Below are 26467 nucleotides of genomic sequence, written 5' to 3'. Positions count from 1 at the left end.
AGGGGGTTGTCCGCCCGCGGCACGCACAACAGCCGCAGCCGCCTCGCGCCTGGTCCCGCGGTCGCTGCTCGAGCTACAGCCTCCGCGCCGCCGTCGTCGCCTCAGCTGCTCGCTTCGTGGGTCGGTCCCTCCGGCACACGGGCTCCAGCCGCGTCGTAGCCGCCCTCCGAGCCCTTCAGGCCGCCCCGGTCTCCTCACCCGGCCCGACCCAGCCCGCGAAGATGGTGGACCGCGAGCAACTGGTGCAGAAAGCCCGGCTGGCCGAGCAGGCGGAGCGCTACGACGACATGGCCGCGGCCATGAAGAACGTGAGTTTCTCCTCCCCTCCCCCCGCCTCGCCCCAGCCCCTTCGCAGACGCGGGTCTTCGCGTGGACAGCTCGGGGACTAGTCGCCAGTCGCGACTGCAGCGTTGGCTGCCTCTCCCCACCCACTCGGGGACCTGGGGAGGGCCCCGACAGCGATAGGGACTCGGGCTGTGACGCGGCCTCTCCTCGAGCGTCCCTCAGGGTTGGCGGCGCTGCCTCCTCGGCCCTCCCCGGGCTCGGGCTGGGGCGGGATCTTGCAGGTCTGGTCTCGGGAGCGGGGTCTCTGGCCCCGTGTCTCCGGGTCCGCTGGGGACCTGAGCGGGGGCCGTGAACATCCTTTGTGCCCCACTTCCCCTCCTCCCAGCCTGGGCGTGGGGGCGGGGGACCGCATGGATGCGGTTCCTCTTTCTCTCCCTGGTGTCTGGGCGGCGCCTTTCCCATTCACTCATCAGGTCTCCTGGTTTTCTAATACTCCCCCCCCACCCCGCCCCCCAAACCTTCCCCACTGCCTCCCCTGATGGATCCTTTAGAACCTACCCAGGAAAAATACAGGCTTTCCTGAAACCCTGGGCTCAGTGGTGCAAAACCGAAACCTCCTTGCTGCTCTCACGTTTTTCTTAACAAAAGGCTCTTCTTTCTCTGTACCCTAAAGCAGATCCTCTTGCTTTTAGGCAAGGGGAACGTATGTCTCGTTAGCTTTTTCATTGATCGTTCACAACATGTCTTCTCCATTTTTTTCTAATTTTTTTTTGTATTGTAAAGGGTAGGTATTGTCTTTAAAATAAAGGCTGTGCATTTAGCTGACTGGTTCAATTTGTGACACATGCTGTTTCTTTTTTAAATATAGGCACACATCTGTTGAAATTCCTATAAGTTGAAAAAATATTCTCTCTGATCTGATACTGCAAACAAAGCAGTGGTGGGAGGCAGTATCAAGTCATTCTAGAAGATTCTGCATTTGTCATATTGCAGAGAGCCTAGACAGGGTGGAGGCTGGGAGGAGTTATTTTAAAGGAGAAAAAGTCTTTTTTTAAAAAATAATTTGTTTTAGGTATATCTGAGGCTTTTTTTTTTTTTTTTAAGAAAAGCTAGCGCATCCTCATACTGATGAAAAGAGAATGCTGATCGCCAGTTGTCGCATTTTGTCTGGGATGCAGATTCCTGCCTGTATTGCACCATTTTGTCAGTAACACTACATTTATCTAATAGGCTATCAAGGAGTTTGATATTAGAGGAGGGGGCAAGTATTGGGCATTATTAAATGAAACATGGAGAATTATCTAATGAATGATTTAAGGTTTCCTACTATCTTAATATTTAATTTCCTGCCTTATGTAACAAAGGTTTTGAAAATGCATTTCCAGTGTGAAGTGAATTCAGGAGTGTATCTTCTTGCATGTTAAAGCTTTTTAATGAAGCAATATAGGTATCACAGATTAATTCTTGAATAGCTTTGCTATTTCATAAAAGATAACAATGCTGATGCTTTTTTATTTAAGCCAGCTACATTAACGAAAACGATTTTTATCTCATTAAGGAAGAGCCCTGATTCTGAAATTGGGAGTATTGCTGTATTAATGTATTGCCACAGATGCTGTCTTAAAACATTTTAAAGCTCAAATGATAACTTGTGCGTTTAATAGATAACAGTATTGGAAATATGTTTAGTTCATGCTATTTAGACTCTTCTAATTTTTCCATATTTCTAGTTTCACAGGAAAGTGAGTGACCTCGCACCTATATCCATAGCAACCCAGTGATGTCACACACAATGACACAGAGGCTGCAATGCACCTAAGGGCTGGTAGGGAGTATGCAAATGGCATTTGTCCAAGGTAATGCAGAAATTAGCAGATAAGCAGGTGGAATTGAGCACTTTACCTTATTCACCAGATAGGAGTTGGTCCAAAAAATAAGGATTTCATTTACCTTTAGGCATGCAAATCAGTGACCTCTAGATGTGCATCTTCATTTTCCAATTTCTAGTTTACTCACAAGAGTGTAAGATAATTTGTATTTTAAAACATTTGTTTCGTTAAAATTGAACAATAATGGAATAAAAATAGCAGTTTTAAACAAGAATATGTCTTCTGATCATAGTGCTGGGGTGGGCTGTATGCTTGGGTTTATTGCAGATTATTAAGTTGGCAGGTTTTAATAAAAGCCTTAAAAATTAAGACTTTCTGGGTCATATTCCGTAATGTTAGAGAGTGAGAATTCATTACAAAACATTTACATTGAGATTTGGAAAAGTTCTCTTTTGCCATATTTATACTTCTGCTTCTTGTCAGAGTATGGAGGAAAGAACAGTTTGTAAAATAAAGCAGACCTTTTTTCAAACCTGTTTACTGTGACTGAGGAAATATGCTTACCTCTGACCCTCATTTTCCTCATCTGTAAAATAGGTCAATATCTACTTGAAAAACTTGGGAGGATTAAATAAGGAATGTAGTAGGTGCTCAAAAATAGTAACTATTTATAAAACTTTGTTTCTTCCTGTGTTTATAAAAGTCATCTCATCATGGAGAATTTGGAAAGTACAGAAAGATACAAAGAAAATACTCAGTCCTGTCACTCAAGTGAGTGCCCTTCTAAGGCTGAAATCATCCTGATGATGGGATTAAATTTATTTGCATTAAATGAAATTACCCTAGTAATACTGTTGGGACATGTGCAGAGTGGTAGTTGTGTGTGGGTGACCAGGATGGGAATAGCATGCAGTGTTTTGAAGAAGGAAGGGGGAAGTTTGTTTTTTTAAGGTAATTTTTTTTAGCATTTCTTTTTTAAGATTTTATTTATTTGACAGAGACACAGCGAGGGAGGGAACACAGCAGGGGCAATGGGAGAGGAGAAGCAGATTACCCTCTGAGCAGGGAGCTCGGTGTGGGGCTCAGTCCCAGGACCCTCGAACCATGACCTGAGCCGAAGGCAGACGCCCAATGACTGAGCCACCCAGGGGCCCCTAAAGTTAATTTTTTTTTTAGTAATCTCTATACCCAGTGCGGGGCTTAAACTAACGACCCGGAGATCAAGAGTCACATGCTCTTCCAGCTGAGCCAGTCACGCACCCCAGAAGTTTAGTTTTTTAAGAGAAACCTGTAGTCTTCCATTTAAGGGGGAGTGAACGCCTAGATGTTTCTTATTAGACAATTCTGTCTTGTCCTTGGGATGCTAATAGCTTCTTCAGAAGTTAATATGCTAAGTAGGCTACTGGTACTTGCCTCAGGAGGGAGAAAAGGTTCTGGGCTACTCATCTTGTTGAGGTGACTGGGTTAGGGGGCACTGGCTGCAAAAGGCTATCTTAATTATAAAAAAAAGTGCTCTTAGAATCAATATAGTTTAAAATTCTTACTATCTTAAATATTCTCTTTTTCCTGCTAGTTCTTCCAGGACGCTAGATCAATAACCATTATCACTAATGGAGTAATGACACCTCTGCGGACTTCAGAGGTGGAGTTTTGCCAGCCATTATTCTGAGTCATGTGGTTTCAATTGTTCTCTTCTTTGGGGTGGAAAGAATACAGATAACAGTTGGCTTTTTATGTAGTATTCTTTGCAATAACTGAAATGACATATTAAGTGCTTTTTGTAATTATTTAAAAAACCTTTCTATATTTTTTGAATTACATCAACATAAAAGGTGTTGCTAAATGTATATTCTTGTTACAGAGCTTTGGGTTAATAGCAGACCATGGGGAGAATTTCATCCCCTAGTACCTTTGGGAAACATTTATTCATTAAGCCAAACTCTAAATTATTAAAAAGTAAAGAAAATGATTGTTTTTATTGAGGTAAAAGTCACGTAATAATTAAACTAACCATTTTCAAATGTACAATTCAGTAACATTCAGCACGTTCACAGTGTTGTGTAACTGTCATCTCTAGTTGAAAAAATGAAAAAATGGTATTTCTAAAAAGGGATGATGGTTTGGCTGTAGCTGGCTGGATTTCAAAACATTACTGATTCAGGAATGTGTCAATAATGAAGTAACCACAGCAGCTCACAGCCAATGGTAATCGGCACCCTTTTGTCTTTGTTTTCTGACATCTGAACCTTTTCAGCATAAATTGGAAAAAGAAACTTCTTTTAGCTAGGCTTATATTTAAGAAGTTACAGAGCTTTAAAACCAGATGATGTTCCCCCAAATTAATAAGAACAATTTATTTGAAATCGGAACAAACTATTAACTATTTGGAGATTATGGAAATGTTGCTGGGTTCTTACTTTGACTCATTTTCCACCCCAATTCTGACTTGGTTATAAATGCTTTCCCTGCTGTGGGGCAACGGTCCTCTAATGAACACTGTACAGCACATTGAGAAGGGTGAGCTTTTCAAACACAGGATGCTAAACTGATGGGAATCCCCTATGTATGATGTTAAATTCATCGTTAGGGGGCTTCTGAGGTTGCCAAGAGCGTCTCACTCCCATTATCACCAGCCTTCACCCTTTTATCTGGCCGGGCATCTGATTATTTCTGTATTGCTATCAGATGCCATGGGATGTCGAAGAAAAGCACAGACCATATTACAGGTTTAATAGTCAAGGGGGAGAAATCACACATAAATCACTGTCTTTTGTCTTTTTTGCTTAAGTAAACTCTGTGCCCAATGTGGGGCTTGAACTCATGACCCCAGGATCAAGGGTCGTATGCCCTATCAACTGAGCCAGCCAGCTGCCTTGTAGTCTTTCCTTTCATAATCATTTTCCTGTTGTCTTCCCCAAATTCTATTTTAGGTATCCAATATGATTTTGGTTCACTACCACCCTATCATCTTACTTTATTTTTATTTATTTTTTTTAAAGATTTTTATTTTATTTATTTGAGAGAGAGCACAAGAGGGAGTAGGGTCAGAGGAAGAAGCAGACTCCCTGCCGAGCAAGGAGCCCGATGTGGGACTCTGGCGCCCTTACATCATCTTACTTTAAATTGGCACTCGTAGAGGTCCTTGAATTTTGATTTTACTTGTTTATTAATTTGGATAAAAAAACAGTTCCATGAAAAGTGATCAGTAGAAGTTCCCAAAAGAGAGCTTTAATTTTAAGATAAATGGTTAAAGAATTGATTTGGTCCCATGATTTTGCAGCAACAATAAAAATTAAATCTTAAGGACTTTGCATTGGTCTTTTTTTTTCTTCCTTTCTAAAGAACTAGTGAAATCTAAGGCAAATTGTCATCAGCTTTTCACCTGTAAGGGTGTGTCCACAGAGGGAGATTTTTCTTTAAGTTGAAGACTGTTGATGTGCTGCTTAGTGTTAGCTGGGTTGTGAGTAGGTAAATGGGAATGAGTGTGTTCTCACATGTGTAGATTTTTTTCCATGGGATTTCGAAAGTACATCTCCAAGTAAACTCGGTCTTGGAGCAAGATCTTATTTTTGGAGAGATCAAAAGCCAAACTGAGTAGGATTCAGGTGTAGGGTCAGCTTTCTCCTCTTAATTCTGTTCCTAGAACAGGGGTGTCAGAACTGGGAATAGGACAGTGACAGCAATGGGCAGCTGCACAAGTAATGACAGGAGCTCGAGAGGAATCCCTTAGCCCTCCTCCCCCACAGCCGAGTGTGCAGAGCGGCTGCAGAGAAAAGGCTAAGAGGTAACAAGAGGAAGGCTTTTAAAGATGCAGGTTTGTTTTGAGGAGATAGGTCATTTCAATTTCTTGAGCTTTCTGAAAGGAATTATTAATTATTAATATGACACTTGAGCCTACCATATTTAAATAACCTGGATCTAACTGGTCTCTTGGTGCCAGTACTTCAAGGATGTGGAAATAAGCTTAAACTTTTTTTTTAACTGAATTGTTTCAATGCAGTACCATTCAGATCAATACAGTGTTCTTTTTGTAGCAGTCTAACATGAAAAGGTGGAGGAGTTGGCCTCTGCCCTGGTGGCCCCGGCGTGGATCTAGTAGCCATGCAGATGGTCCTATCCTCTTGCCAGCACAGTCTTACAGGAGGGCCTGCCTGACATGGGTGGACTGGTGGATAGATGCGATTTTCAAATGATACTCCACTCTTCACATATGACCTATATCTAGTCTTTTTAAACTACATCTGTGCAGTAGAAGTGGACCTCAGGCACTAGATTTTTTCTATTAAGTTAAAAATGACCCAGTCCAGACGGGCAAGGAGAGAATAAGATAGGCTAAGAACAGCAGGAAGGAACATCCCAAGGCACGGAAAAGCTCGTTGGAACAACTGGGTAGTAGAGAAGGAATATTCTTTAAAATTTTTTTTAAGATTTTATTTTTAAGTTACCTCTACACCCATTGTGGGGCTCTAACTTAGGATGATCAAGAGTCAACCAGGCGCCCCTAATTTTTTGTTTGTTTTGTTTTGAGAAGGAATATTCAGGAATATTTTGAATTTTGGGATGCTATTATTTTTTTTTAAAGACTTTATTTGAGGAAAGAGCATGAGAGAGAGATCATGAGCAGAAGGGGTAGAGGGAGAGCAGACTCCCTGCTGAACAGGGAGCCCCATGTGGGACTCTGTCCCAGGACCTTGGGATCATGACCTGAGCCGAAGGCAGACACTTAACCGGATGGAGCCACCCAGGCTCCAGGATGCTGTTATTTTCTAAGGGGGTCCGGTTTTTGGAAGGCTGTCATCAATGGGACTGATTACTGATGACAAAAATGTCTGGCCTTTAGGATGTTAGGAAATTTGGGGGAAAATTAACAGGTATCACCATAATAATTCCCCATGCAGGGATATTTCCACCGTGTCTTTTTCTGTAGGGTTTATTAGGCTTGCTTTTGTACCTTGCCTTCTCTCTTGACGTTATTTCAAGGGTCTTTTATTTAACATTTATACTCTTTCCAATTTTGTGTAATAGTGCCGTGAATACCTTTGTGGCTAAAGCTTTCAACATAGTTTATATATTAGAACAGAGACCCAAAAGTGGAATTGCTGAAAGACTAAGCATAATTTTTAAGGTTCTTAAAATCATTAGTAGGTGCTGAGTTTTCTTAAAAGTAGTGAAAAATGTAATTGAATAGGCATTACATACACATGGTTCAAAATTCAAGGATACCCTATGGCACTTTTACTACATGAAGAAAAAGTCACAGGGAGCTTGACTGCTAGCAGCAAATCTCCCTTTTGTTGCTTTCTTGTGGTTGGAATGATTACCTTTAAAAAAACACGGGGGCATCTGGATGGCTCAATCAGAAGAGCATGAGACTCTTGATCTCTGGGTGGTGAGTTTAAGCCTCACTTTGGGTGTAGAGATTACTTAAATAAACTTAAAAAGAAAACACTAATAGTGAAATTTTCAAACACTTGTAGAGATGAATAGTAGAATATGTGTCCATACAACCAGCTTCACCATTTGTCAGCATAGCAGTCAGTTTTTTATCTATGTACTTTCTACTGGTTGGCCCCCTTGGGATTTACCATCTTGGAAGATGGCTTCTTACCAAAAATTACCCCTCATTTGCCATAAATGCTCAGGTTACCAGCAAGATCTCTCTACATTCAAATTTGGCAACCTCTAATGTAGTTTCTTGCTTAAATCATTTAATCCAGATGACAGATGATTTTCATTTTTATCTTGATTTTCAGAGGTGTTTCTCTTCTGTTGAAATGCAAGTGCTGCCTACCATCAGCCTTTTCTCATGGGGGTGGGGGGATGAAAGCCTGGGTGGGTCATGAAGGGGCAGAGGATGGATGGTGTTAAGAGTTCAATCGTTACAGAACTGTGATTCCTCTCTTACTGCCTTAGTTTTTGTTTTATTTTTGGAAAGGTAGATTCTTCTGTTATTTCTGGCTTTTATCCCTAATCTGAAAGGAGCTAAAACCCAATTGGTTTGTTGAGGACGATGTGAGGAAACAACTTTGCTTTTGTTTGGCTTTGTTGCTTGCCAAACATTTTTTATTTGATTTTATTTTTTTTTAAGATTTTATTTATTTATTTGACAGAGACACAGGGAGAGAGGGAACACAACCAGGGGGAGTGGGAGAGGGAGAAGCAGGCTTCCCGCGGAGCAGGGAGCCGGATGCGGGGCTCGATCCCAGGACTCTGGGATCATGACCTGAGCCGAAAGCAGACGCTTAATGACTGAGCCACCCAGAATGACTGAGCCACCCAGGTGCCCCTGCCAAACATTTTTTAAAAAATCATTTTTGCCTTAAGGTCAGTATACTGCTGGGTGTTCAGATGGATGAATATGCTGGTGGGTAGGTAGTAAGCATATATCCTGGCTGTCTGGCCCCAGACACCCTGGCTTTGAATGCATGCTCACAGGTATGGAGCTGACCAATTTAATGAGATAGCAGTAATTTAGGTGGATATGTTGCCATTTTACTGTTTATTGCCATTTGAGGGTCCTGCGGGAAAACTTGAGATTTTTGGAAGGGGATCCATTTATTGAGGAAAGGAAAATAAGTGTGGTAAATTTCAAACAGCTATAATTGCAGTAATAGAGTAACAGGACATCGAAGTCACACTGGACTTCAGGGGCTATTTGGTATAGAAGTGATGCTGGAGTAGGGTGTTGGGCTAGAAGGGAGGGGGAGAGCATAGAGGAAGGAGGAATAGCCTGTGTAGTTCCAGAGTGTCTAGGAGCAGAACGTGCTGCGGTAGTGTGTGCATTTGCGGTACTCTTAGCAAGAGCCCACAGAAGTGAGTAGGGGCCAGTTCACAGAAGGCCTCATGAAGTCTGAGTTCTTCCTTAAACTATGGGGAGTCCTGGAAGGACTGTAGGCAGACGAGGACCATAATTCGATTTTTGATCTGAAAAGATTTGGAAATTGAAAAGGACAGTGAGGCAGAGGGAGAGAGACTGATTAGATTGTTATGGGGGTCAAGTCTGAAGGGATGAGAACCTGGACAAGGACAGTGAGGGCAGGTCTGAGGGGGAGTTTGATGGCTGGAAACAAAGAGGAGGGAGGAAAAATAATGGACGAGGTGAATTCCATTGTAGTCGAGCTGAGTTTGGGGAGCCATGTAAGTGGAGGCAGCTACATGTTAACACGTGCAAGGCACTTAGAACAGCACTGTGCACAGGGCAAGCACTGTTAATATTATTTGTTCATCGAATAAACGGATATTTTTGTAGGACCACTTAATGACCAGGCTCTGGTCCCAGAGCTGGGGAATACATGGCCCACCTTATGGGGTTCATGGAATGGACATTCGGGGTCACTTGTCTATCCATGATGATTAAAACCAGGCATAGTAAAGTCACCTAGGGAAAGCGGAGAGTTGGGAGTCAGAATAAGGAAGCTGAGCCTATTAGTTGGTAGTGACGAAGGCCCGAAACCAGGAGAGAATGCTAATGAAGGGAAGAGCGAGTCAGGAAAGGGGGAGTGGTTGGCAGTGTTGGATTCATTTAGGAACAGAGATTTAAGTTGAAGATGTAAGGAACGTTGGTTGGGGACTGGAAATAGGAAGGACAGTTGATGGCTTTTTTGAGTTGGGTGCAGGGGTGGTGGGGTGTGGGGTGAATGAAAGGTGAGGACGTGCTGAGAAGTGTAGACTTATTTTCAGGAACTTGATTTTGCAGGAAATAAGAAATGAGATAAATGAGATAAAAGGCATCACTTATTTTCGTCCTGAACTTGGGTGATGTGTTAATGGGAAAAAGCAGGTGAGGAGGAGGGAAGATCGAGGGGAGAGAATGACTGCTGGGCTTATAGTGAGGGGGAGGAAACACTGGGTTGGCACACAGGGAGGAGGCAGTGATAGCGCCAGTTGTCTGCTAAGAAAAGGCTCGGCTTCCCTCGTGGTCACTCTCTTCTGTGAAGAGGCCAGAGGAAGTAAGGATGGCGAGGCAGTAGGGCTCTGCTGAAGTTAGAAAAACCTTAATGTGCAGGGACTTGTCTTAGGTTGATGTCTCTCTCCCTGTCTCCTCTCACCTCAATAGGAAAGTTTATATTCATACAAAAATAATTGAATTGATGGACCTTAGAAGAAAGGAATAAAGCCTAAAAGAAAAGAGAGAAAGGATGGGGTTTAGGAGCACGAGCTAGTAGGTAGGCGTGAGGACAGGTATTACTGGATGGAGGTTGTAAGAGTTTGATTTTAAAGGTGAGTGATTTTGAACAAGGAGGTTAGTTAGGGGTGTGATTTGTGGGTTAAGTTGTCAAACTTGGTGAGATAGTTGAACTATTGTTTATAATTAATTTGGAGGAATAGCCTTGGATAATCGAAGTGGAACCAGAGATCTGGACACAGGTATGGACATAGGCGAACAGGACGTTGATTCCAGGGGAAGTTGTAGAAGCCCAAGAAAAGGCCTAAAAGGAAATTATTATGAAGGGAAGTAAGTATGGGTTTGTATAAGAAGCTGTTTAATTTTTTTTTTTTTTTAAGATTTTATTTATTAGCACGAGCAGGGAGGAGAGAGAGAAGCAGGCTCCTCGCTGAGCAGAGAGCCCGGCACAGGGCTCGATCTCAGGACCCTGGGACCATGACCTGAGCTGAAGGCAGATGCTTAACTGACTGAGCCACCCAGGCGCCCTGAGAAGCTGTTTAATTTTTAACTAATTTTGATTTAATTGCTTTTTAGAATAGGGTTATGTGACTACTAGCCATGGGAGTGCTAGAATTAGTATATCTGAATTTTTTCAAGACATTCGATCAGGTGTTTTCCTGGTATGTGGGGTTAAACAGCAAGCTACAAAGTTTTGACAAATGTCCTAATTGTTAGAAAGTCAGCGGGGGTGGGGCGCCTGGGTGGCTCAGTCATTAAACATCTGCCTTCGGTTCAGGTCATGATCCCATGGTCCTGGGATCAAGCCCCGCATTGGGCTCCCTGCTCTGCAGGAAGCTTGCTTCTCCCTCTCCCACTCCCCCTGTTTGTGTTCCCTCTCTGGCTGTCTCTCTGTCAAATAAAGAAAATCTTAAAAAAGAAAAAATTTTAGTGGGATCAGACTGGAGCCATGGGTGGAATCTAGGCTACTGAAGTGGCCTTATTTTTGCTTAAAAGTCTTGTACTTTGGCCCCCAAATTCAGCTTTTCATGATTACATTTGTGGCGGATGGCACCCAACAGTAGCACTTTGGGGGGAAAGTGACATAGGGCATTAACTGAGATCTCAGTATGAATTGAGACTGATTGACTTTCAGAAGTTAATTTAAGCAGAATTTAACATTGCAAGATAATAGTATTTTTTTTAAGATTTTATTTATTCATTTGAGATAGCATGAGCAGGGGGAAAGGCAGAGGGAGAGGGAGAAGCAGGCTCCCTGCTGAGCCAGGAGCCCGATGTGGGGCTTGATCGATGTGGGGCTTGATTGCAGGACCCTGGGATCATGACCTGAGCCGAAGACAGATGCTTAACCATCTGTTAAGCCACCCAGGCGCCCCTGCAAGATAATGGTATTAAAATGAGCATATAAGTTAAGTTAGTTTTTGTTTGTATCAAATTACCCAAAAGATTTCTTATTTCTCACAGTTCTGTTGATTGGCCAAGTAGTTTTGGTTTAGGCCAGCCTCGGTGTGGCTAGTTGAAACTGCAGTGGCCATGGATGTTTCCCAGCAGCAAGCCCTTTCTGATTGACAAGCACTTTTCAGGCCTCTGCAAAGGAAGTCACATGACAGAGTGCAGATGATAGGGGTGGGGAGCTACAAAACATACTGCAAAGGAAGGAGATCTATACAGGGTTGGGAGGAATTGTTAGTGCTACTTACTTTTTTTTTTTTTAAGATATTATTTATTATTTGACAGACAAAAAAGAGGGAACACAAGCAGGGGGAGCGGGAGAGGGAGAAGCAGGCTTCCCGTGGAGCAGGGAGCCCAATGTGGGGCTCAAACCCAGGACTCTGGGATCATGACCTGAGCTGAAGGCAGAGGCTCAGACGCCTAACGACTGAGCCACCCAGGCCCCCCTATTAGTGCTGCTTATGCAAACAGTCTGGGCTTGATAGATACATCATGTCACCTAAACATTTCAAAAGTGACTGTTCGGTACCATGGTGATTCATAGGTGAGTGCAATGTGGTACCTGCCCCTAAGGACTTCAGTTGTTCTGGGAAAAGAAAAGGTATGCATTTAACAGTACAAGGCATTAGAAGTAAGTATACAAGATGCAAGGTAAAAGTTACTCATACACAGAGTGAACAGTGATTAGAGCTGCCTGAGAATTTTTCAGAAGATTTCAGGAAGGAAGTGTATGTGGTATTGGAATTAGGACTTGAAGGATATATGACACATTTTTCTTTATGGGTTCTGGAAGTGTGTCTAGGTGGTTGGAAAAGCATGAGAGCACGGAAGTGTGCAGTATGAGGAAGAATGAGTATCATGACCTGAGCATTGATAACTTGGCACAGGGTTTTTCTACGTTGGTACCATTGATATTTGGATCATAGTCTTCACTCTTACAGAGGGGCTGAGCTGTGCATTGTAGGGTGTTTCGGAGCATCCCTGACTTTTGCTCAATAGGTAATCTCTGTAGAGCTGATTTTAAGAAACTGCAGCAGTGTACCATAGTTCATATAGCACTTGTATACACACCAGCTTGTTTAATTTTCTGCTGGGAGCGTACCCCTGTCTCCACCAAAACAGATCTATGATAAAAGCAGCAATTATAAATACTAGCTCATTTGTTTGCTTGCATTCAGCAGGTAGCCCGGCTGAACTTTGAAGTCTTGTATTCTCCGTAGCAGGCTGCAGGGTAGTGACAGAGCAGCTTACTTGCGGGAAGAGAGTCAGGAGGGTGAGGGGAGTTGTATACAGATCATGGAAACAGTAAGTAGACAAGACCAAGAGTTGAGGAGGGCTGCCTTCACCTGTTTTGAGGAATTGATTGTGGCCCTGGGAGATAAAATTCTTAAGGCTAGCACATGGCAGTTGTAGGGAGATAACCTTGGTTGTACCATGAAGTTAGTTTCTTTTTTTTTTTAAGATTTATTTATTTGAGAGCGAGAGAGAGAGAACACAAGCAGGGGAAGAGGGAGAGGGAGAAGCAGAATTCCTGCTGTGCTGGGAGCCTGATGCGGGACTCGATCCCAGGATCCTGGGATCATGACCTGAGCTGGAGGCAGACGCTTAACCATCTGAGCCACCCAGGTGCCCATGAAGTCAGTTTCTGAAGGTGGATTTAGGCTGAATTCTCACAGGTGTGTAAGTAGAGGGTGGAAGACCTTCACTTAGGATCTGTAGGAGGGGAAGGAACTGTGGTTTGCTATTAGTGTGGATTGTCTGTACTTTGGGAAATTACGTACATAATCTCAGTATGTTTCTCTCCTTGTTGTTACCCCTGCCCCAGTAGTGGCAGGATCGAATGCTTTACAATGAAAAATACTTGTGGTAGGGAACATAAATTTCTTAGCCCTTTTCAGATTTGCTTAAGCATACCCGAGCAGTAAACCTACACAGTACTCTCGTTCTCATATTGGGGGAGGAGATGAGAAATAGTAACATACATCAGACTACATAGGAGTTTATTGGAAACCACAAGAGGAGAATTAATTATTAGAGGTTTGTGCTCTGTGACGAGTGACTTTGTATAGGCCCACGTATTACGAAGTGTGAAGTATTTGGAATTCGGAACTCCTTGAACACACATGAGTTAATGTTTAATTGCTGGTGTGTGTGAAAGTGCTGTGTAGCCTATGGTGTAGTGCAGCAGTTTTATTTTTACAGCCTTATTGAGATATAATCCACATACTATACAGTTCACCCATTAAAAGTGTATAGTTTAGTGGTTTTTAGCATTTCAGGGTTGTGTTAGCTGGTCCAGGATCAGAATCCTAGAATAAATATCATTATTCCCCAAAAAGGAACCCTGTACTCATTTGGAGTCACTGCCTACTCCCCTACCCTCAAAACTCCCCAACCCTAAGCAACTACCAGTCTGTTTTGTGTTTCTGTAGATATTTGGGACATTTCCTGTCACTGGAGTCCTATAGTATGTGGTCTCTTCTGAGAGGCATTTTTCATTTGGCATAGCGTCTTCACTGCCATCCATGTTGTAGCCTGTGTCCCCATTCCATTCCTTTTTATGCTTGCGTAATACTCCATTGTTTGGATAATACTGCATTTAATTTAGTCTGCTTACCAGTTGACATTTAGATTGTTTTCGCTTTTGGCTGTTTTGAGGAATGCTGCTGAGAACCTTTGTGTACAAGTTTTTGTGTGGACATTGTGTTTTCATTTCTCTTGTATGTACTCACCTACTGGTGGAATTGCTGAGTCATGTGGTAACTCGCCATTTTCAGGAACATGGTGCTACCTTTTTTTTTTTTTTTTAAGGTTTATTTATTTGAGAGAAAGAACAAGTGGGAAGGAGAGGGAGAAGCAGGCTCTCCACCAAATACATTACTGCCTTTGGGCTTTTTTTTTTTTTAACTTGGTTCTCAAAATTGGTTTTAAACTTTAATTGTAGGTACAGTTATCAGGGTGAATTATGGAGTGGGTTTGTTTGAATTGGTACTGTAACAGGTCAAAATTCAGTCTTCTCAATCTTGACTGCTTCCCAGCCACTCTGTTTTCACACCTTTCTAGAAGTACACTGAGAAGACATACTTTTTGAATGGCTATCTAAGAATTCCACAGTATGGATGTGGCATAATCTTAATTAGTTTCTTTTTTTAAAAATAATTTTTTTAAACATTTTATTTATTTGATAGAGTCCACAAGCAGGGGAAGAGGGAGAAGCAGGCTTCCGGCTGAGCGAGGAGCCCAACGTGGGGCTCGTTCCCAGGACCCTGGGATCATGACCTGAGTCAAAGGCAGACACTTAACCACCCAGGCGCCCCTAACAAGTTTCTTGCTGAAGACCACTTAGGTGGTTCCAGGCTTTAGCTGTTAGCAAAAATGCAGTGAATCAGTTTCTGGAAAGGGAATTGCAGAGGGGTGCCTGGCTGGCTCAGTCCCAGCAGTGTATGACTCTTGATCTTAGGGCTGTGAGTTGAAGCCCCACGTTGGGTTTAGAGCTTACTTTAAAAAACGGGGGTAGGGGTGGGCATTGCAGAGTCAAAAGGTTGTTGAATATTTGTAATTTTGTTAGTCCCTTCCAGATTGTCCTCCATAAAGGTTGTACCGGTTTCTAGTTTCCCACCGTGGATGAGAGTGCTGTTGACACCATCACCTTCACACAAGTCACAAGACTTTGGTATTGCCAGTCTGATTGGTGGTTTATTCCTCTGCCTGTACAGTATATAGATAATGTGCCCATTATGTGGATACTGATGCCCATCCTGCACCTTGTCATCTTATTTTTTCTGTTTTTGGTATAGGGTGTTCATATATAGCAATCACTGTGTTTATCTTTTTCATGTTCTCTTGGCACTTCCAGGTGATTAGGGGGCACAAAAAAATTCAAGATGGGGCCAAATGTTATCCCTAGTGTCTGCTAGTCCCCCCCTTTTTTCATCTTTTCTTTACAAGACTATTTTTTTTTAGAGCAGTTTTAGGTTCCTAGTGAGATTGAGTGGAAAGCACAGAGCTCCCGTGTACCATCCCTGCCCACAGCCGCCCCCCTCCCCCACACACAGCATTCCCCTACTATCAACATCTCAGTGGTTTGTTATAATCAGTGTCCTGGGGGCGCCTGAGTGGCTCAAGCCCTGCATCAGGCTCCCTGCTGGGCGGGAAGCTTGCTTCTCCCTCTCCCACTCCCCCTGCTTGTCTTCCCTCTCTCTCTGTATCTCTGTCAAATAAATAAAATCTTAAAAAAAAAAAAAAATCAGTGTCCTGAGACCTACAGTGACACATTGTTATCAGCCAAAGCCCATGGTTTACATTAGGGTTCACTTGGGGTGTACATTCTATGGATTTTGGCAAGTGTGTAATGATAAGCATCCACCATTAGAGTATCATATGGAATAGTTTCACCACCCTAAAAATCCTTTCAAAATCACCTATTCATCCCCTCTGTCTTGTTTTTTGAATGTGAACCCAGTTCTTTGTGGAGACTTTCAGCTTTCTTAAATCAGTGTGTCTTACATTCACTACTGTAACTCTTATTTTTTTTTTTCTTAAGATCTTATTTAGTAGAGCAGAGAGCACAAGTGGGGGGGGAGGTGCAGAAGGAGAAGGAGAAGCAGGCTCCCCTTTGAACAGGAAGCCCAAAGCGGAGCTGGATCCCAGGACCCCAGGACCATGACCTGAACCAAAGGCAGAGGCTTAACCAACTGAGCCACCCAGGCGCCCCTTATTTTGTAACTTCTACACAAGCTTTTGCAAGATAGAAATAGATTTTAAATAAAATAAGCCTGATGGAGGTTTTTTTCTTATTTAAGAAGCTATCAAATATATGAAGTTGCATTCATTACAATTTAAGGTTCTTGATAAGTTGAGGATATTGTAAAAGACTGGGTGCTCTAAGTGTTGGGGTCAGAAAGTCATCTAAATAACTTTCCAAGATTCTCAAGGGTTGCTAATCTTCCATTGAAAAGTCTGCATCAACTCTTAGGGGAAAACAGTTGACGCTAATTAATATCTGATTCCTTAGCATCTGGGATTTGGGGAGTTCCAGTTCTTAAACTGTCCTTTAACTATCTGAGAATAACAGACTTTGGGGGTCTTTTTACTCATCTGTTTATCTTTAGCTCACTAAAAGAAATTTGAACTTGGGCTAGTATCCTAGTCATTGAGAAGAGAGAAACCTTAATTTTGTTTTTAGGCAGAACATGTGACATGCCAGAGGATGCAGACTTCCTACATCTTACAACAGCCAGGACAGTGTATTTTGGGGACCGTATTTACAAGTGTTGCATTCTTAGAAACAATTCAGTGACTGTTTGGAAAAATAATTACCTCCCTTCCCAGAAGATACATATCTCTCATCTTCCCAGATTGAATTCTCTCATTCTATCTTGGTTAAACCTTTTCTTGGACACTATTAGCATATTTTTTTCCTTTTAAAAGTTAACTTTTGGGGGCGCCTGGGTGGCTCAGTCGTTAGGCTTCTGCCTTAGGCTCCGGTCATGATCCCAGGGTTCTGGGATCAAGCCCTGCATAGGGCTCCCTGCTGAGCGGGAAGCCTGTTTTTCCCTCTCCCACTCCCCCTGCTTGTGTTCCCTCTCTCGCTGCGTCTCTGTCAAATAAATAAATAAAATCTTAAAAAAGTTATCTTTTGACTTTATATGTATTTTAAAGATTTTATTTATTCATTTGAGAGAGAGAGCATAAGCAGAGGGAGAGGGGGAAGCAAGATTCCCCACTGAGCTGGGAGCCTGATGTGTGGGGTTCCATCCCAGGACCTGGGGAGTTCATGACCTGAGCCTGCCAGATGCCCCATCTTTTGACTTTCAAAACTAGTACCTTTGGGATCTCTATTTTAATGTAAAAATCACAGATTGATTCTCTCACAAGTTCTTTTGATCTTAAAGATTTTTGAAATTCTGATTCAAGTTTTTTAGAGAAACTTTCCTTTGAGCAGACTTTTTAAAAAAATTTTTTATTATGTTAATCACCATACATTACATCATTAGTTTTTTTTTTTTAAAGATTTTATTTATTTATTTGAGAGAGAGAGAATGAGAGATAGAGAGCACGAGAGGGAAGAGGGTCAGAGGGAGAAGCAGACTCCCTGCTGAGCAGGGAGCCCAATGTGGGACTCAATCCCAGGACTCCAGGATCATGACCTGAGCCGAAGGCAGTCGCTTAACCAACTGAGCCACCCAGGCGCCCCACATCATTAGTTTTTAATATAGTGTTCCCTGGTTCATTGTTTGTGCATAATACCCAGTACTCCACGCAGAAAGTGCCCTCTTTATTTTTTTTTAAGATTTTATTTATTTATTTGAGAGAGAGAGAAGAGCACGAGAGGGAAGAGGGTCAGAGGGAGAAGCAGACTCCCCGCCGAGCAGGGAGCCTGATGCGGGACTCGATCCCGGGACTTCAGGATCATGACCTGGGCCGAAAGCGGTCGCTTAACCAACTGAGCCACCCAGGCGCCCAGAACGTGCCCTCTTTAATACCCATCACCAGGCTAACCCATCCCCCCACCCCCCCTTCCCTCTAGAACCCTCAGTTTGTTTTTCAGAGTCCATCTTCTCTCATGGTTCGTCTCCCCCTCCGATTTGAGCAGACTTTTTAAGAGTTAAAGGTTCTTCCCTCTAACTTAGTTTTTCAGTGGCGGAGAACATCTGGGTATGTTCCAAATGTGGTTGTTTACTGTACGTAAAGGTGATATTGACACTTCATAATCTCCATGTTCCTGTTTGTCTGAGGCAACTATGTAGACTTTACATAAGCACACAATGATGCCTCTGGGCTCTGCAGCTATACTTCACTTGCAGCAGGAGGAGACCCAGCAGTATAGGGAACTGGTGAGGTCATTTGAGCTTTAAATAGTTGCTGGCTCTGGAAATAAGGACAGCATGATTTAGGGGAAAGGCCAGAAATCGATCTCAATGGCCTGAGGCACTCTGGCTTCTCTTTGCATTGGAGACAGTGATCAGGTTGCACTAGAGGCAGCCAGCCTTTGGTATTTAGTGAATATAGGCTGCAGTCCTATGGTATGCGTGCCTGAGGCTTACAAAGGCCTCAGCTTGTTTGAAAGCCAGTCTGGGGAGTTTTTTCAGGCTATATGAAACTAAAGTTTATGGAAAGGAAGTGATGTAAGGTAGCTAAGGAAATTTCAATTTAGAAGAGAGAACAGGATGAAATGGAGATACGATACTTGATACAGGGATATAAGCTAGCAGATGGTTATGTAAGAAATTTAGAGGCTTCTTATGCTGAGAATTAAAATGGAAAATCATTCAAGGTATTCTCAAAAGTAATTGCTCACATCTCTGTCACTTTACTGGGTCAAGAGCACTTTATCGTTTATCTGATACACTCTTATAATAACTTTTTATGAAAGAGGCAGAAATCTGAGTTTAACAGAAAAGAAAATCAAGGCCCAGAGAGATGAAATTTTTGCCTCAAGGTCACTTAGTAAATGGTGGGACTGGGAATACCCATCTTCTGGGTTAGGTGAATACACATCAGAAATCAGCAGGAGTGACTGTGGTCTGTGGGTTGAGCAGAGGGTCTCCAAAGCCTAGAATATGTAAAGAAATGGATGTGGGGAGAAAAAAAAGAATTGGATGTAAGATGATATGAGCTGCCTCATGCCAGAGAAGTGGTGTTTCCACAGGGGAATGGGGGTCGAGGGTCATAGAACAGAAAGCACCTCTGTCCTGGTTTCCTTCTGCTCTGAAGTCCAGTAGTGCAGAAACCCTGTCTTCCCAACTCTACCGTCTGTTTCACAAGAAGGCCATGTCTGGTAGAGGTCTTATTCTTTAGTATAATGGGAGAATCAAAAATGCATAGTAAAACAGTAACATAAGAAAAGCTGCTAATCAGTATAGGAAATATTTTGAGTATAGGGCACCTGGGTGGCTCAGTCGGTTAAGCGTCTGCCTTTGACTCAGGTGTGATCCCAGGGTGCTGGGATCAAGCCCCACATCAGGCTCCCTGCTCAGTGTGGCATCTGCTTCTCCCTCTGCCCCTCTCCCCACTGGTGTGCGCTTGCATTCTCTCTCAAATAAATAAAATCTTTAAAAAAAATATTTGAGTATTTGTCATTTGCTATATATTGTGGGAATTAGTGAGCAAAGCATGATTAATTCTTTCAAAGAATGAATTGCTTGCAGTAAACTAATAAGTATGATTTGATTTGTGTTCTGATTTAATTATCTCCTGAGAGATACTATTTAATTTACACAACCAGTTGTGCTAAGCATAACCCTTCCCCGCCTCACGGTTTATGAAAGTGCCATACATACTAAATGTGAATGATTTCACACACAGAAAAAAGTCTCTTGGTATCCCAACCCCCCCCCCCCCAAATAGTTTTGGTCTTTCACTTTGGATTATATCTCCCTGCCCCCCTTCATATCTATAAGTAATAACAAATGTTATATAGATGCTATGGTTGATCCACACAGGGATCAGTGAGGATTAAAGAGAGTGGCCAGTTTTAACGGGGTGGAAGGAGGAGATGGGGAAGATTTCATAGAGGATGTGCATATTAACTGTTAACTTGGTTCTTGACACTTGTATAAGTATTCTGGGCAGGGGGAGAAGAACAAAAGGCAGAAGTATGAAGTTTTTGTTACACTTAACATGTTATGACTGGAGGCAAAGGTAGGAGAGGACAAGGTGAGAGAAGTATCTAGTCCTTCTGAAATAATTGATGACCTGGGATTCTTGATGTTGTGGCTTAGCCACTGAGTATACACCAGTTTAGATACAATAGCCAGACAAATAAAAATGTGCTGACTGATTAGGAATAAAAAATAAGCTCTAGCCTCCTTGTAAAAGTTTCTGTGTTATGTGGTGGACAGTAGTATATGGCTCTGATAATGACAGGCATGAGGTAACAAGTGAATGTAGTGTTACTGACTTGATTTAATTTTTTTGTTATAAGTAGTTGTTTGGTAGTCATAAAAATATAGATCATTGGTGTGACGTTGCTTTAGTTTCCTCAGGGTGATTAATTGTTGGGATGATGAAGATTGAAACTTAGAAATGCCCATATTGAAGGAAGCATTAATTGCTTTGGCCACTTCAGCTTAGAAGTACCTTGCTCGTCTCTGCATTCTTTTGTATCACTGATAGTGTTCGGCGTGCAACAAATGTGTTCTCACAGTTGCTAACATATCTCAGTGTTCAGACTCAGTCCCGTGCCCCCAGTTTTGACTTCCCTTCCTGAGGTTTGTAATTCATATAGTCTTAACCCAAGAGCAGAAAAGCCACCTCCTGTCTCAAAAGGCAACTTGAATTTGACTTCTGAAAAGGGATGGAACAAGACAAGGTTAGAAGGAAAGTGTCAGTTTGATTGCCAAAAAAACTGAGGCATCTAACAGTCATCTGTGCTTAAAATCCCCGGGATTGGTATGTATGTAATGTTAGAGGAGAGAACTATTGACCTTTTGCAATTTAGATCCAAATTTGGTTTGTCATCTAAGAGCTCAACTTGATCTTCAATGAAACAGCTATGTGAAAAGCATGTGTCCTTTTCTAGGGAAGAAGCAGGGGTTCAGGCACCACTGATCCAGCTGCAGTGTTTTCCTTCTTTGTCATTCGTTCCAACTGTCCCCCTTCCACGCACCTGCACAGTCTCACCACTCTGTCCATTGCTCTCGTCACCTGGTGGATCTGTTAGTGTTGTAGTGGCATGAAGATGTGGTTGACCCAAGCAACATCATCTGGACCATAACTATTCTTCATTCTCTCCTCCTCATAGGTGACAGAACTGAATGAGCCACTGTCCAACGAAGAGAGAAACCTCCTGTCTGTGGCCTACAAGAATGTTGTTGGGGCACGCCGTTCTTCCTGGAGGGTCATTAGTAGCATTGAGCAGAAGACATCTGCAGATGGCAATGAGAAGAAGATTGAGATGGTCCGTGCTTACCGTGAAAAAATCGAGAAGGAGCTGGAAGCGGTATGTCAGGATGTGCTGAGCCTGCTGGATAACTACCTGATCAAGAATTGCAGTGAGACCCAGTACGAGAGCAAAGTGTTTTACCTGAAGATGAAAGGGGACTATTACCGCTACCTGGCTGAAGTCGCCACTGGAGAGAAGAGGGCGACCGTCGTGGAGTCCTCTGAGAAGGCCTATAGCGAAGCCCATGAGATCAGCAAGGAGCACATGCAGCCTACTCACCCCATTAGATTAGGCCTGGCTCTTAACTACTCCGTTTTCTACTATGAGATCCAGAACGCCCCAGAGCAAGCCTGCCACTTGGCCAAGACCGCCTTCGATGACGCCATTGCCGAGCTCGACACTCTGAACGAGGACTCCTACAAGGACTCCACTCTCATCATGCAGCTCCTCCGCGACAACCTAACGCTCTGGACAAGCGATCAGCAAGACGACGACGGCGGCGAAGGCAACAATTAAGGCCCCAGGTGGACTGGCAGCGCCCGCTGATGCTACTACTGCAGTCTTTATTTTTTCCCATGAGCTGGGGGTCGGGTGGGGGAGGGAAAGGGAGGGACGACCTTCCTAGGGAGAAGCCCACGACCTGTCCTGTCTTTGATTGCCTCTTTTGACATTTTTGCCAAAATACCACTAGTGGAAAGTCAGGCTAGCTGTGCTGGTATTGGAATAGCAGCCTCACACTGGCGTATGGACTGTTCTGTAGAGAATGCAGGTGGAGCTGTCTGTCTTTAATCTAACTTATTGCTAGAGAATAGGGTTTTAAGACGAAAAGAAAACTGAAACGGGATGGCCCTCATTCAGTAAGTTCTGTGGTTCCAGTAAGGATTTGTATGTACATACGCTCTCGTCTTACGTTTTGGGTACTTTCTATCTCATCTTTTAGCTGTGCGTTTTTTTTCAGGGTGTACTCGACCAGCCATGGACTAGTTTAAATCCCAAGCTGACAGACTTGGCACATGAGGTGTGTTTATCCTTATGGTTTAGGCCTTGCCAGTTTCCTGAAGTCTCGGATTAGCTGACAGTATTAACACTAAATTGCAGTTTACAGTATTTCTACATTACAGCCATATGTAACATCAAGCCATTGATTGTGTATTTTTCTTTGCTAGTCATTCTGGCTTTACATCCTTAGTCAGCCTTATCCAGGTTGGTTTTGCTGTTCGCTGTCTCCTAGGCCAAAAGACTTGCCTGAGGAGAATTCAAAGCTACTTTAGGTTTTGGTTAATAGGTGCTTGGCAGGTGGCTGTGGGATTTTTGTCCTTTTCCTCTTAACTCAAATCCACCACAAAAATGATTAATCACTTTAATAGAAACGTTAAAACACCACAAAAATAGAGAAAATTCAGGTCTGTATGTCATTTATTGTGTTGATATTTTCAGAGAACTCCTGATTTTTAAGCTGCCACAGCTCCTTCCTCAGGGATCACGCTGCCATCACTCTTCACTTGAGTGTTCCCCACTGGACCTTCTGCTGGTGGCTCTTGGGAGGGTGGAGACGCTGTTGAGCTGGAGAAGCTGGGCAGTCATCTTGAGGAAGTTTGTGGTGCAGTGTGTGGAAATTCAGGTGCTAGAAGCTTACTGGTAGAAAAATCCAAAGGAAGAGCTCTTCTATTCATAAGCATTCTGTCCAATTTTGGGAGCCTCGTAAGCATGTCTGTTTTTCCTCCCTGAAAACACTCCTTCCCCAAGCAGTTGTTGTCGGAAGATGAACTAAAGTCATTATCAGATAATAAATCACTTATATTTGACCAAGATTTTTTCTAAATATTTTTTTTTTCTTTTTAACGAAAGCATTGAAGCGGGAGAGTCCTTTCTCTCTTGTACGGTTGACGCACGCTCTGGAATCGAAGGAAACTACATTGCTGTTTCCACAAATCTGTTCTCAGTTAGCCTTAGGTCCTTCATTCTCATTTTGGAAAAATCTGTCTGAAAACATGACCTGTTGAGTGTGTGTTCAGCCTTTTTTACAAGATCAGAAACGGTATGAACTCCCAAGATCTAGGTAATGACGCCAGACTTGTTTTGTCTATTCCTTTGGTTTATTTAGTCAAGGAGAGGTGAGTAGTAATTGAGGAAACACTGACAGTTGCTTTTGCTGTTTACCAAAATTGGACTTACAGTTGGGAAATGAAGATGTTTGACAGGATCCAGGTGACAGTGAAGAACAGAACGGTGATGCCCTGTAGCATGGCACAGTTTACCCAGCGTGACTTTCCTTAGAAGGTTCCCTCCATATGCTAGAGCAAAAGTCCCAGTTAACTGAACCCTAGCAGAACTAGAAGAGGGCTGTATAGCTTTTGTGCCGTCACTGGGGCCTAAAGTCAGTGCCATGGATGGGAAATGATGGGGGGGTGGGTAGGTGGGGCTTTCCTTAACTTATCTTCATGTCCAGTGAGCAGTGTTGTGTCCTTCCTTGTAGCCTTTGGAAATGATTTACTGGAATTACAAAACCTATTTTTTCTTTTAAATTTCAGCTTTGGCTCTGGCTGCTTTTTAGAATAATGCAAGATGCAATTATACCTGAGGGCTAAAAATGAAGAGGGAACGGGAGACTTGATATTTAAGCAGCTTGAATGGTTTCTTTTCTTTTCTTTATTTTTAAAGAAATGCACTTGCCTCTGATACTGTCTCTCCAATGAAATGATCACTCCTCCATTACTCTATTGATACAATATTGTGCATGCTAGTGTTGTATTTCTATACAGTAGCTTGAAATTTATTAACTTATACTGTAGGTGTTATGTATTCCTATGACAAAAAAAATTAAGTCTTCAAATTTTTTAAAGTTTTTTTTTTTAATTTAATTTTTTCCTTTTGGGGGTACAGTTTGCTCTACCAAATAGTGATCGTAACAAATTGATCTGTTTTGGATGTTGCTATAGTGACATGCAGTTATATATTTTGTTTTTTGGGCTGGGGGGGAAGCAAAAGAAAACACCAGTGTTAGCTTAATCTTAATGTCTGGTGTTTGTCATGGTGAAATTATAACTATTACAGTGTAGGAGAACAATGACTATGTTCTCTGAATGAGCCTTTGTGCTTTTTGTCATGTTATGCAGTGAACTATTTTTAAGGTCTAATCAGTGATTATTTTTCCAACTCCGTGTTTCTCTAATGAATTATTTCACACACGGACCATTCTTAGCAGTTTTCCTCAGTGATGGAATATCATGAATGTGAGTCATTATGTAGCTGTCGTACATTGAGCAAATAAACTTACAGATCTGATGTCAGTGCTACTTAGTTTTATTTAAATGACTTTAATTTCCCTTTGCTTTCCAAGGGTTGGTTGGATTGGGGGCAAGGGACAACACTGTCTTGGAAAGTGTTTATAGCTGGGAGTCAGACCTGTGTTTTCTGACCTTGAAAAATCATTGCACCTTTGGGCCTCCATTGTTTCTCCTACAGAATGAGCATGTTCAGATAGCTCTCTAAAGGCCTTTCAGGGGGTATGATTTGTGAGAAGCACAGATCTGAGTTTGAATTATGGCTCCTTTTGGTCCTTGGGCAAATTCTGAAACTTCCAAGCTTTGGGGTGTAGGTCTAAATGGAAACTGGGTCGTCTGCCTGGTTCGGTCTCCCAATGAGGCACCCAGTATTGTTGGAGATCTCATTAAGTCTTAGTTGAGGTGGTTCTTTGTGCTGAAAACTGTTCATAAATAAATGGTCTTACGTCTAGTCCCTCTGAGGTGGTTGGCAGCCTCAGCTGGTGTGGCCTGAGCCCTCAGTAGCGTTGCTGTTGCTGGTGGCAGCTGTCAGAATGCACCCCCCCCATGAATCACGTCCCGGGTGTGGGGGTGTTCTGCCTTGATCACTGTGGGGAGGGATATTTGTCTATAGGAAGGAAGAATGCCAAGGCAAAGGCGTTCCTCCATCAGCTTGGGTGTGCTCCAGCAAAGGGGTGGGGGGTGCGGGGTATTTGAAAGAGGGTGGCTTTTTAATTTTGGGGGTAATCAGAATTCACATTGTAGGAATAATGATTTGTGTGAACCAAGTTTTTGCTGCGTACTGGATGAATTCACCTATGTTGGCTCATTTGTCGCTCAGAACCACCCTGAGTGCCACCATGGGCACAGCTGGGGATACAGAAGCAGCGGATGTGCCTGAGTTCCCACGATGTCGGAGCCCCAGGCCTGGGCCGTCCTGGGCCCTCCTGAGCCTTGCCTACAAATACCAGGCTGTTTCTGCTCAGCCAGGAGACTAAGAAACTGAGTGGCAGCCACCATTCAGCACGTGGTGACAGCTCTTTCAGTGTAGGAGTTACTTAGGGTAGAGAGACGATCAGGCGACATCTTACCAACAGCACAGTACACACGCGGGCAACATCAGAGCAGTCATGTAACAGGCTCACCAGAGCTCAGCAGAACGAAGGGGTGGCTCCTGGAATTTGACAGAAGACTGGAAATTGCCCAGAGTACTTCCTCATACACTTAAATTTCTCTTAAGATAAAATGCTCTGTTGCATTTCTCTCCAGTTTGGAAGAGTTCCCCTTAATGCAGTAGTTCTCAAACTTTACAGGACCCCTTTACCCAACTCTGTAAGAGCTTTCGGTTATGGGGGGATGTATCAGAAACCAGAATTTAAAAATACTCATTTGTTTAAAAATCAATAGAAGCCCATTACATGTTGAGATAAGTAACAGTTTCAGGGCGCCTGGGTGGCTTAGTACATTAAGCGTCCCAACTCTTGATTTCAGTTCATGATATCAGGGTTGTGAGCCCCACATCACGCTCCACATTGGGCATGGGGCCTGCTTAGGATTCTCTGCCCTTCCCACCCCCCCCCAAAAATCAATAAAAGTAATTGTGTGTGGTCCCCCCCCCCCCCCGCCC

At 43.0% G+C, this 26467-nt stretch overlaps 1 protein-coding gene across 1 annotated transcript; it reads left to right on the top strand.

The window, feature by feature from the left end:
* Positions 1–24862, top strand: YWHAG (tyrosine 3-monooxygenase/tryptophan 5-monooxygenase activation protein gamma). Its single transcript, XM_027611704.2, has 2 exons — positions 1–308; positions 21437–24862. The coding sequence occupies exons 1-2, from the start codon at positions 222–224 to the stop codon at positions 22091–22093; spliced, it is 744 nt and encodes a 247-aa protein (XP_027467505.1). The 5' UTR covers positions 1–221; the 3' UTR covers positions 22094–24862.
* The last annotated feature ends 1605 nt before the right edge of the window (positions 24863–26467 follow it).

This window comes from Zalophus californianus, chromosome 10 (assembly GCF_009762305.2).
Source record: "Zalophus californianus isolate mZalCal1 chromosome 10, mZalCal1.pri.v2, whole genome shotgun sequence".
Lineage (NCBI taxonomy): Eukaryota > Metazoa > Chordata > Mammalia > Carnivora > Otariidae > Zalophus > Zalophus californianus.
This window is presented reverse-complemented; position numbering and strand designations above follow the sequence as displayed.